This window comes from Venturia canescens, chromosome 4, assembly GCF_019457755.1.
Source record: "Venturia canescens isolate UGA chromosome 4, ASM1945775v1, whole genome shotgun sequence".
Lineage (NCBI taxonomy): Eukaryota > Metazoa > Arthropoda > Insecta > Hymenoptera > Ichneumonidae > Venturia > Venturia canescens.
Genome location: NC_057424.1, coordinates 12228670 through 12241569, shown reverse-complemented (window position 1 = coordinate 12241569; position 12900 = coordinate 12228670). Strand labels below are relative to the sequence as shown.

Sequence of the window (12900 nt, the reverse complement as noted above, 5' to 3'; positions counted from 1 at the left end):
GCTGAAAATTTCTATGCGCTACAGCTATGACTGTAAAGAACGTGTGGTAAAATTTTGGTAAGGATCGCTTGAGTAGTTTCGAAGATTTTATCAACGACACCGTCGAGAAACGTAATTTTGAGAAAAACGAAAGGCAGGTTGGCGTATCAGCGCGCTCAGACTTAACGTCGCTCAAAAGTACACTTAGACTGCTCGGATGTTTTTAAAATTTTTAGTATGATACTTCTAAATATGTACTTTCGGAAGATGTAATAAAAAAATTGATTTTTTGAAAATTACAATTAGGGCAGACCCCTTAAAGCTTTTGAGTTCGAAAGTTGTTATTAATAATAGGTTTCGGGGTTCAAAATAAAAATTTTCGCTCCGATGAGCTCCAGAACTCCATTTTGAGTCGTTAAACATCGACGATTTATGAACAGTTTTCTCGGAACATTATTTTCAATAAAATATGGTCGCTGCGAATGAAATTGCTTGGAGGACCGTTCGAGATAAGGCGCTGAGAAAGAAAAAAATAGCTGATTGTTTAATTACGTGGCAACCGATTCGCAGTTTATTGACTAAAATCTTGAAACTTGGCCTGAACGAATCAACGAAATCGCATCGAGACGAAAAGAAATGTTTTCCATGTGCACGATTCGCTATTCGGCATGAAAATTCGTCACAAAATAAAGGAAAGCGTGAAAATCGAGGGGGAATAATCGGTGTCTCGTCAGGTAAATAAGAATTTATCACCGCTTCGATTTCAAAATTTCCCACGAAAAAATCGTCCGATCGACGGTTCCACTTTCTCCGATCGATTCGTTTCCTGTTGGTAACAAAATCAGCATAAAAGTGTTCGAGCGTTGAGCGTCGCCGGCTGAACGGGTGATGAAAATAAAGTGATAAAATGTTGTTATCACGCTAATTTCCTTGTTGAATTGAAGCTTTAAAAGAAATGATCGAACAACGTGGCGTTGGAGCTCGGCCAAAAAACGTTTTATTTGAATCCCTCTACTTTCCATTTCATTCGAATAAACTTTATTACTTTGGTCCAGACGTTGGTCGTCGACCCTCTTTGTACCAGAAAATTGTTTCGAATTAAAAATGCGCCCCCGAGCAAACCTCGTGAGCGCAGGAGCGCGAGAGGACAAGAAATGTTCAATGGTGCATCGCGCTTTATGAGTTTTATTATTGCACCTAACGAGATGATTGATCGCTGTCCGATTATATGACACGAGCGTTCTCGTCGCACAGATTCTCCTGCACGGCACTAAGCCCCTCCTCGTCGATTGCGTAAACGTTGTGCTTTTATCAGCTGTACACTTATTACGAAGGCTTTGTACGTGACAACAATCCCTGACAGCTATCGGAAGCGACACCAAACACATCCGTGAAAATAATAATCAACTGAGAAAGAAAAAGCCTGCGAAGAGTCGTGTGTCGAATTGCCTGCCCGAGCGGCGTGAAAGGGAACATTTTCTGGCTCGGAGAATAACAACGTCGCCGCCGAATTCGATGAGAATCATTCAACTCGAAGAACTTCATAAGCAATACGTTCAAATGCGATACTTTGCTTAACGGAACAAAAATTAAGCCACAGTTCGAACGAGTTTAGCTCACTTAATGAAAAAACCTGAGAAATTATTTTTCCTATTTATTATAAATATTATTTGTAGAAGGTTTATAGCAAGATTTGAAAAAATCCAAATTCCAACGTCCCCGCGGAGCTGTCAAATTTATAAAACTCTCCACAACAAAGCATCAGTTTTGCCGTTACAATTTTATTGAGTAATCACGATCACCTCAGTGTCAAATTTCAACCAGAACATTTCCAATCGATCTCAGACATTACGATCATTAAAATCCATAATGCCACCAGATTTTTCACTAAATAAAAAACAAATAAACATCAAAAATGTGTGCGAAAAAATGCAACATTTTTTCATTTCATTAAAAAGTGAATAATCCATATTTTTTCCGTCCGTTAAGCCCCTTAAAGACTCTCTGGAAGCGACTGAAAAACAATCACCCTCACTAAATGTTCAAAATTTCGTGTAAAACGTGACCCTTATTGCCCCGAACTCCCGGAAGCACGAGCGCGTTGAGAGGATGTGACATTGAACTTAACTCGGTAATGACCAGCATCGGCCATGGTCGATCTCCGGGCGTCGAGACTCGCATACGCTAAATATATAGATATATTTACGCGTACGAGGCTTGGTGTGTGTGCACGTGTCCGTGTTACAATATTTCATTGTACCTAAAGTATTGCCATTAACTGCAGCAACTTTACCCGTGTATACGGACACACACGCGCGAGCTCCTGAGGACGGGCTAATATTGACGTTTAAGCTTCTATCGCGAACGTCGAATTATTACGTAAACGATTATTCTGTTTACGATCCCTGACGCCCTGTAATTCCGAACAGATTTTCCATCCGGGTTCTAACACGCGGGAGCCGTGTGTCTAAAAGCTTCCTATTTATTGCACACATCCATTGATTTACGCGGCATGTGGAATCAATTTCACGAGAGAATATACGACAATTCATTTGTAAAGTGAAACTGTCATGTCCGATGATCGAGCTGACTCCGCGTGTTTACTGAGAGATTGTTTTTAGCATGCACTGATATTTTGATAGACACGCGAACAACAAAAAGACTTTTCGATGTTTAGGTTATGTTTGAGGCGCGCGATTTAGAGCAAGTGTTAATGCGCGACGGGTTTTCAACGGAAGAACTCTGAGACCTCGGGAAACTCCGTATTCTCGAGTGTCAAATAATTCTCAGCTTTTCTAAATGGCTGAAACTCCGTCATTTTGACGCAGTTGTTTGTTTGTTTTTTTTTTTTTTTTTTTTTTTAATGAAAATGCAAGTGCAGAAACAATGATGATTTACTTGAATGAAAAATGGCATGCGCTTCACGGGAGTGAGATTAGACTACCTTAAGCGCTTTCAAGTAGTTTATACTTTCCCTCTGTAGGTGCGTAATATTCGATTATCACGGCTTTTATAATGGCTCTGACGTCAGTCGAGGTAGCGTGAATCATCGGCTTATTTTTCAGATATTAAATGTTAATCCGACAATATTTTTTTGGCTTATAAAACTGATTCGGGAAACACGATAGAAATCGTTGTAGAAATTCTTACGAGTATTTTGTACTTTTGATTTGAATCGATTAGAAGTAAACGTGGGTTTACGTGAATCTGAGTTTTGTTTCTTTTTCCTCGTATAATTACTTTCTACAAAGATTCCTTTCATCGAATTCGAATGAAAATTAAAAAAAAGAACGATTATTTTGTGTCTTCGACTCATTCTCCTCCGTCCCAAGAACGTTGTTTTCTCATCAAACGCGGAATTCTATTTTTCGTATAACTCGTAAAACTACGTGTCACGAACATTTCGATGAGTCGCGTAGGTAAAAAAAGCATCGAATGTTTCAAAGTTCTTTAAACTGAAACGATTCGTTCGAAAATTGAAAATAGTGTTTCACTGAAATTTATTTTCCTTCGAATCGCATACACTGCATCGTTCGTGAGGATTAGGCGAATATTTTCATATATCCTTTAGTGAACGACCTGTCAATTTGCTCATTTCACGAATTCTTCGTCGCAAACCTCTAAAGTATATTGAGTTAAAACCGTTGATAATTCGAGATTATTTTTTAGTAAATTCGAATCCGCAGCTTCGATATTAAATATTCAAGCACTTCGTTCGAAAAGTACCGTAATTTTGTTCTTGAAATGTAATCGTACGATCCTGAATTATTGCCGGTAAAACATAATTTCTCTAACCTCAAAATATCATTGAAAACAACAACAACAGCTCTGCACACCTGAGCCCGAAAAAATAAAATGGCTGTACTTACCGACCAGAACAACGACGACCGTCAAAAAATGCATCGAGTCCATGATCGTCGATCGAACTTCAAACAAAAGCTATCCGCAATTTAAAATCTCAAACTATCTCGAGAGCACACACTTGACGTTTATTCCTCAGTGGGACACTTCACCACGAATATATTAGCATGCAACAATCTCCATATACTTAATGCTGCAATTTGGTTTAACGAGGGTGAGATAATGATCGGTTTTTTTGCGATTGGCACGGACTATAAAAGACGCGCTCTTGACGGGGCATGTGTTTAAGTCAGTGGCCGCAATGATCTCGTATAACTTGGTGGTATACTCAACGAGGCGCTGTGCTTACTCGACGACGCAAGTTTTCGATTTTGCCGTCTCCCGCCCTCCCCCCTCCTTCCCCTTTGCTTCGTGATTTTCTATCTTCCTCTCACTGGAGACACGCACAACATCGGATACTTGTACATAAAGACATATATACGTGTATTTTTAATGTATATATATATAGGTAGAATAAGAGTGAGAGTGTGTTTCAGTATTTTTAGAATCCCGTTCGAACCGACTGCACTACTACCGATTCCGCGTTTCGTCTGCTCGCGCTCTCGCCTCTTCCTTCTTTCTGTCTCACTCGATCTTGTTCCTCCACGAGATTGCTGTACGACAGAGGGGAATAAAAGGTGTGGAAGGAGCCACAGGCCAGACCGCCGACGCATGGCTCGCGTTTGGTCAGAAAAACGTAAGTGAGAGAGAGAGAGAGAGAGAGAGAGAAAGAGAATTAACTAAGAGGGTACGAAATGGGGCGAGAGAGTGAGAGGAACTGAAAATGGCGGGAACAACTCTGTCGTGTGAGGCCGCTTTTCCGATCGCTGTGCACTGGCAGTCATCGGAACTCGTGGGACAGAACGACTTTTCTTTTGTGCTTGTATATAAACATTTCTCCAGTGTTGTTGTAAAAAGACTGATGGCTCAAGGACAGTTTGCGGAGAAAAAACATTGGGACGGTCGAGTTTTTCAGTGTCGTACGGACCGACTGCTGTGTCGTCGCGCTCCCATCACGTGAGTTTTGGTTGTCACACTATTTTTCCTTTACCAAGCAATTATTTAGTGATCGTGCTTCAAACTTTAGGGAATTGAAGTAGGAAAAAAAAGTTCGTTTCTTGATATTGCGCGATAATGGAGAAAATGGAATTTCGAATTTTTTTTTCCGATATCAAAGGATTATTTGACGACGATCGCGATGGAAACATCTGGTTTCGAGCGAAAAAATGTCGGTGTCTCTTTTTCACATTCGTGTACGTGACGTAGAAAAAAACTTGCTCGTTTCGCTTTTTTGCGCTCTGTGTCTTTCCGTCCCTCTCGTAATTTGTTCACCTCTTTTTTCTTCTCCCTATATCTATAGACTTGGAACATGTGAGGGCGTGTGGGGTTTAGAGAGATGAAAATAAATGAAGGAAAGCTTGACAGAGATACATGCTCGGCAGACACCAATGATGTAACGAAAAGGCGGACGGAATTCGATCAAATGACACTTTTAGCTCCGAGTTCACGTTGTTAAAAATTGTGTTTATCGCGTATTCATTCGTCTTATCAGTATTTAAAAATCTACGTTCAAAAAATCATGTTTTCAAAAAAAAAGCACATTTTTTTACAATTTCTTTATTGAATTAACCTGCTCGCTCAACATGTTCTTTCGTAATTTCATCGTTTTACAAAATAATATTGACAGTGTGCAGGAGGCTTGTAAAGAGGTCGATATTTTTAGAAATGAGCGTTATCACCGAAGATCACGTAGCAAATGTGGCAGCAGGGCTCCAATAATTTAATGACCTTATACCGCACCCTGTATAAGGAATCCAGACTCGACGAGCCATTTCGATAAAGTTCCCGTGTGCGTCCAAGGATAGAACTCGCTGTGATGAGCCTCGCCTTCTTGACCCGAGTCGATAATTTTTAATGCATGTGCGGGGCTCATGAAATAGATTGTACCCACCTTTAGATATTCGTGGAGCTGCTTCGCGTCTTGAAAATCGTCGTGAATTACTGGAATAACCTATAAATGTTCGAGCGGAAAAATGTCATGAGAAAAGATTTTGGAAACAAAGAAAGTAGTGCGGGAAGGGCGTGTATTTCGTGGTGATTTGTGATTCGTTTATGTTTCGAGAATTTTTTGAAGCGTTGTCAAAGCAATAAGTGAAAAGTGTCGGAGTGAATCGATCGTGAAACGGCTGGCACGTAACGATGAAGAATCTTTATCGTCGCGAAGGTAAATGGACAGAGCAACGCGAATTTTCACGACTCCGTGTCAACTCGGTGATCGCGGTAATATTACGAGGGTGAAATTATCCGAATCAACGATCGTTTGTAACGGAACGAGCACTCGAGCGGGGGATCCTATTCGTTGGACGTTGGAGCTAACGAGCCATTGGCGCCATTGGCGTAGGTTTGTCGTTATGTCGCTTTGTGTGTATTAGCTTTTGTGCCGCCGATGCGCGGTGTGCGTTATCATCAATTAGCTTCAGCCCTTTCGCTCGACAAATGTTTCATTTAGCATCGGATTCGACGATTTTCGTACGTATAACTCGAGTCATTATTAGTCCAACTGCTCGAGCAAGGAAGTTTAGTTTAAAAAAAAAACGTCGTGTGACAGTTCAAGGTGAGAAATCGAACACCAGAAAAGCATAAATTTTCCACTCGGCTGTGGCAGATCTTTTGTTCAGAAACAACGAGATGTGCGAGGAACGAAACGAGGCAACTCGAACGTAAAAAAACTCGTTCGAAAGCTCGATGACCAATCGGAAACAACATTTTCGTTTCTGTTACTCGTCTGACATTGAAATCGAGCAGACCGCCGTGAAGGGGGATGCGAACGCTGTTGAAATTCGGAATGACAGCTAAATTTATACATATATGTAAATACACACGAATTTATATAACCATATTTATTTAATTCACTCATGTTAAAATAATGATCACAAAAAGTTATCGAACTCAATCTCATAATATCTACGTTAGATTTTTTTATATATATGTACAAATTTTATGCATTTGTCTAAATCTTATGAGACTATATTGTTAAATGTATTTGTATTTGTATTTGTGTGTGTGTGTGTGTGTGTGTGTGTGTACGTTGGATGTAATCGAATCGAAACTCCAACATCGAATACACATTCGTATCGGTAGCGTGTACAAGGAAGAGCTTTAAAGAGATGAGAATAATGATAATACGAGAGTGTGAAGAAACAGTATTTTCGCAAGCGAATAATAAAACGAAAGATTTGACGTGTATATCGTACCCAAAATCCCGTTTAATTGAAAACATTTGTCTAAATAATAACGCTCTAATTACGAATAAATTATTAAATATCTATTCACAAAAGTAATTATAGTCTATGAATTACCACTAATCGTAGACGTGTCATATTTTGTTTTTTCTCTCTTTTTCGTTCTATTTGTCATTTGACAATCGCACACTTTCCCTTAGCTCACTCGTTCTCTCGCTCGATTTCTCGTCGCTCGTGTCTTCTCGAGTTTTTCACTGTTTTTTTCTTTTTTCTCATACATCATTTAACCTTGGGATTCGTTTGTATCGTATAAGAAGCGTATGACTATAATTATTTTACTTTTATTATTTACCTTACCTCTTCAACAGACGATTGTTTACAAGATTTTTATTAGAAAAAACGATATTCTGGTCGTCGATTTTCGCGTTTACATGTTTTTGTGTGTGTATATATATATAAGTGGGATGAGGAATCGTTTGTCTTACATTTCGTCAACGCTCTTCGTATCGATAAAAATATTTGAGTATACACGTGAGTATGCTTAGCAACGAGCGAACTTGTCAAAATAAAAACAAAGGGAAACAATAAAAAAACAATGAAATCAAGTTTTTTTTCAATGATGGTAAACAATATTCGGTTCGAATACTTTTAACCAGTCGTACGATCGTTTCTAGAATCTTCAATCAATTATAAAAGTTTTGTTTGTTTATATTTAGTGTTATCAAATATATTATGATGATCGTTCGATAATCCCGTTGACGTGTTTTTTTATCGATTCGAATCGATGCTTTTCACTCACTGATCTTCATATATACCAGGGTGAATATCACCTTTATTCTACATATATTTATTTATTTATATATTTATATATTTATATATATACTTTTGTTTGTTTTGTTTTTATTTTTATTTTTCATGTTTTTATTTTTTTTTTTCGTTTCAAATGGTATTTATATTATTTATATTCGCTATTGGTAATCCTTAGAGCTTACGGGGGGGGGGGGGGGGGTACGTTCGTACAAGTGATTCGACGTTGTCAGCAGTACAGACACACTCTGATGGAAAACGATCGGCAGTGGAACGAGGATTGGCGGTTTTTTTTTTTTATTTTGTTGATTTTAAGGCAGAGATCGAAGGAACGGAAGATAATGAAAACGATTATTGACCGAAGGGAGGCTACGGGAAGGAACGATTACTTGGCATTTTTTCACATCGCGTTCTTTATCGGTTCGCGAGAAAAAAAAGTTTCGGAGGAGCTTTTCCTCGTCGCACTGCCAAATTTATTTCTTTTGTCAAACTTTGTTCTGGTTTTTCTTATTTCATTGTTCGGACAAAAAGGTAAGTGAATTATGCAAAGAAGTCATGGATCCTCCTCTTTTGATTCTTTCATCGTTCCACAGCACTCAACAAATGTTTCGGGGTCTTCCGTGGCCGATACGTTGCTCCTCGAGGAATCAAACTTTTTATGTATACACATATCCTCGTCGGAGAAAATCTATCGCGCTCTTAAGTAACATCCTAACCGTGATAACGTCGCGTAAATAAATGGAAGTTTTTCGTGACAGATCTCGGGCGAGTCTTGTACCGCTATGGATTTACTTTTTACGCTGTTTACACTCGAAGCTTTTCACGTGGAAGTTTCCATGCGAAAGTTTCGACGGAGGTCGTTGATTTTTATTATTCAATGAAAAATTAAACTGGTTTTCATGGAATTCGATTTTCTAGCGAAAGTACCGGGTCTCGAGACCACTTTTCCGAAATGTTGTTCAATATCCCAGTGAAAGTTCAGGGTTCAGAGCAGTTTAAAAAAATCGACATAAATCTGATGAAGGGAATACCGAAACCGAAAAAATCGGAATCACCGAATAAACTGTCACGTTTTCGTAGGTAAATGCCTAGAAAATGAGACAAAATGAATCAGAGCTGTGGAATGCGACTTTCAAGTGATATTCCTCGAGTATACAAAGCGACGTAAATGCACATACGCGTTGGCATGATTCCTCTGACCGCCCTCGAAAAAATTCGTCGTATTTTCGAGTGGAACATTTATTGCGATCGAGCGATCGCGATATTTGAGTTCTGTCACTTGCGAGAGACGTCTATCGCGGATTTCGTTGCAACAAATATACAATTAAACCAACAATCCCATTTTTAATACGAAACGTTTTACGTACTTCGATATATAGAATATGACTTTCATTAATCTTATGTACAACGCTACGCTCAATATCATCATCACTTTGCGGGTATCTTTAACCGCAATTCTCTTCTCCCTCGTGTTCAGTTATCTCCAGTTCGGTGTTGTTGCTCGTATAAGAATTTATTCTCTTTTCGTTGGGACTTGATGCTCATGCATTCGAAAGTTTGTAAGAAGACTGATTCGCGAACTGAGTCTTCACCACATTTTCACTCTCACTTTATCGCGACCGCGTCGTTCTTTTATCTACTCTTCAGTATCTCTAGGTTTTCCTTTTAGTTAGACAATCTCAGATTTTTAATGCTAAACACACACGTTCACACGCTACTGCATACCGCATACACGGGTCGGAGATGGACACTCGTTTGAAGTTAAGAACTCGATATAAACGTCTCTTTATTTTCTGCTTTCTAGTTTTTTATTTATTTATTTTTTTTTTATTTATTGAATTATTTTATAAAAGTATCATGCAATATTCCCCCTCGCACGTGTCACTCTGTAATTCATAACAAAAATTAACGGGACGAGAAGGACAACGAACTTCGTTTCGTCTCGTCGCGTATCGAGGAAATTTTTTGCTCATTTTATCTTATCGTTTGCGAAAAATATACATTCATTTGTGTCGTGAATTTCAGTTCGACACTCGCGAGTTTCTAAATACTGCTGTTCAATATTATAAAATAGTTGGTAACCCGTCTTGACAATCTCAATTGTAATTGGTTTTAAGGAGACATTGCTTTCCGCATCGATTTCGCAGGCAAAGTGTCCATCTCAACTCACGACGTTCCGTATGAGAATACAAATGTGTTTGGAACGTGATAACGTTTTCGCTTGGAAAAGATTTAATAATAAAAATAATGAAATATTTCAACGGTTAGTACAGAGGCCGGTAAAATAAGTGATTGATCAATGTTTTTTTCTGTTATTTCACAGTATTCATGGTCACATTATCATGGGGTGATGCACACTCTCGCATAACAACGGTGGATGAATATTTTTGTTGTCTCGTATTGCTTCAAAAAGCCTTTATCTCAAATTCCATCCATAAAAGTTCGGTTTCGTTTATTCTATGTTTTTTCTTTTTTATTTTCTTTGTAATTTTGCTTTTTTTTTGCTTGATGAGGGTTATGGAACTCGAAAGGATGCTTCGATTAGATTTTTTGATGACAATCGAGAGAGGTATGTCGCGACGAAACCCTGCTGCACAATGCAACGGATTATTCAACACATTTTTCTATCAGAGTTTCAGTATACTCGTCGATTATATCATATCTAATGGCCTAATAAACATTTGATCACTCAACAATAATCAGGACGAAAATTGCTCATTCTTTTCCAATTACGTGTTCGATTTTTCAGACTCTTCTCATCTCGGTTTTTTTCCTCAAGCAGAATTTCTTTATTGGTTGTTTAGAAAAGATCGATTCATTTTCGAGGTGTTGTAGAAACAGGTTCATTAAAAAGCTTCAGTTTTTATTTATTTTTCTCGATAAACGTGCAATACTTCGCAATCGTTGATGCAAACGATTGAAAACCATTTCTCCAGGCCATCGCAGCTTATGGCTAAAAAAGTGGAATTTCCAGTGTTCAATGACTCGCAGAATAAGCCAAAAGTACCAACAAATCGTAACGAATTTTTGGACAGAACTGAGATTTTGAACTATACTTTTAAAAATTGGTCAAAATTATTTACAAAAATAGAATGGAGTACACGACAATTAATGATGAAAGACGACTCGAGTTCCATCGCTAAACTCCGCAGACGTCGAAAATCACAAGATTTTTCAACCCACCGTACATTCTGACGAGACGAAAAATTCAAAAATCGAACAATCATACGCATAAGAACGAATTCGAAAGTAAAAAATGCTAATAAAAGTGACGGAATATTGATTCTCTATTCATAAACCAATGAAATTCGTCGTACTTTAGAATATCAAATTTGAGAGAGTGAAAAAAATGAATATAAAAATGATGTACGCGATAAAATGTATGTGCGAATATGAATTTTAGTATTTCACTAAATTTTTCATTCGGTTATTGAAAACACTACGCTCTGCCACGTACTACAGTATAGATTAGGCCATGTTCATGTGTACACATATCTCGTAATATGTACGATGGTTTTAACGTGGACGTACCACGACGAGTTAGTTTCCGAGCTGACCTATCAGGAGGTAGGGTAGTTACAGATTGTGTGATTGATTAATGATCTTCTAAAAAGGCGAATGAAAAATGGAAACACAAACGGCAAGAGAAAAGAGAGCAGAAGGGTGTGTCGAGCATGTGCTTTAAAAATTGGCTCGGGAGATGGATTGTCAGCGGAAGGGACGCAGCTAAACTCGTGTCCCGGTCAGCGAACGCGGTGGCTTTAATTTTTCCCATTTTTTCTTAGTGTGCTTGTTGGTTTTTTCTTTCTTCATTAACCATTTTTTCTACTCGTATTTAACTCTCGTTTAATTTTTTATTTACTTATTAATTCGAGAAAACGAAGCACAGTAAATCAATATATTACACACTGGCTCGTTTTCGTCGTAAATTTTCTATTTTGTTTCGTTTTTGTTTTCCTTTTTGAGAACGACTTAATCGCGAATGTCATCAGTATTAATAGGTCGATTGCCAGGATTTTTGTTTCTGTTGTTTTTTTTTCTTCTAGCTTCTTAAATTGTTCAGCTTTTTGTTTTAATAAATTAATCGAAACGTCAATTCACGGCGACGATGATTCACTCGGTTCTCGTTGGCTTTTTCTTCTCTGCCGAATGATCCCCTTTCGCTGACAGAACCAAAACTATTCGTTCTCGTGATGCCAACGAATTTGGGTGTTTCGCTCGCCTCCTCGACGCTCCGCAAATATCTTACTAGAAGTCCCTTTGAAGCGCTTCGACACGATCCAGATACTCGACCGTTCTAGCTTAATAAGAGCCAACTTTTGGTGTTTTATTTTTTGGCTTTTTTCTTATAGAGATGGAGCTGCGCGGTATAGAGGATTTCCCCTGATCGGAAGCACGTGAGCCTCGGAGTTGAACACCCAATCGTCGAGGCTTATGAGGTCGTCGTCGCTGAACAACAGGTACAAATACTGCAACAATAAACATTCACGAAATCTCAATTTTACGTACACTTCCAACAATCATCAGGGACGAATTGATTTGAAAGTATTTTTTTGACACTGTGATTCGTTCGTGATGAGTTTGCTTCACTTTTCACAAATTACAAAGTAAATAACAAAAATTTTACAATTTCATACTGTGAGTCCGTAAAAAATCAGTTGAAGAATAACTTTGTGACTAAACAAAAGTGGAAATTTGATCTAAATGAAATTTCTCTTGTCGATAAAAAAAGAAGGAAGCTGCGATAACGCTTTCGTCCGAATGAAAAATTTTAAGAGAGCTTCACTTCGGCGTTACACAAAATGCGTGTTTTCTGCTCGCTCTGTTCGTCCATCGACTTTTTTGTCCTTCGTTCCCCTCCGGTGAGGATCGAAACGTGGTTCGCTACTTTGCAGAAATTTCGTTTATCTCTTTCGGGCAAAGTGCACACATAAATAAATTCACGCACGCAGGAATTCTCGAATGTATATAA

At 38.4% G+C, this 12900-nt stretch overlaps 2 protein-coding genes and 2 long non-coding RNA genes across 9 annotated transcripts in view; 2 read left to right on the top strand and 2 right to left on the bottom strand.

Moving 5' to 3' along the window:
• The window catches only part of LOC122409853 (xaa-Pro aminopeptidase ApepP-like), a 51671-nt gene extending 47453 nt beyond the window's left edge, over positions 1-4218 (bottom strand). Inside the window, exon 1 of one of the 3 annotated variants that reach the window (XM_043417725.1) lies at positions 3849-4218. In XM_043417725.1, coding sequence (XP_043273660.1) covers positions 3849-3891 — 43 coding nt within the window. In that variant the 5' untranslated portion in view covers positions 3892-4218. The remainder of the gene's footprint in view (positions 1-3848) is intronic. The other 2 variants (XM_043417723.1, XM_043417724.1) reach the window with 2 other exon arrangements.
• A 437-nt stretch (positions 4219-4655) lies between these two features.
• LOC122409861 (uncharacterized) overlaps positions 4656-12900 on the top strand; it is a 129037-nt gene continuing 120792 nt past the window's right edge. For all 3 annotated transcript variants that reach the window (XR_006260774.1, XR_006260776.1, XR_006260775.1), the window contains exons 1-2: positions 4656-4896; positions 12281-12388. This is a non-coding gene — a long non-coding RNA (uncharacterized lncRNA). The remainder of the gene's footprint in view (positions 4897-12280; positions 12389-12900) is intronic.
• On the top strand, positions 4904-6934 carry LOC122409863 (uncharacterized). Its single transcript, XR_006260778.1, has 2 exons — positions 4904-6408; positions 6488-6934. It is a non-coding gene; the product is annotated as an uncharacterized lncRNA (long non-coding RNA).
• LOC122409854 (mannosyl-oligosaccharide 1,2-alpha-mannosidase IA-like) overlaps positions 7126-12900 on the bottom strand; it is a 336122-nt gene continuing 330347 nt past the window's right edge. For both annotated transcript variants that reach the window (XM_043417726.1, XM_043417728.1), the window contains one exon: positions 7126-12397. In XM_043417726.1, the coding sequence (XP_043273661.1) occupies positions 12275-12397 (123 nt within the window). In that variant the 3' untranslated portion in view covers positions 7126-12274. The remainder of the gene's footprint in view (positions 12398-12900) is intronic.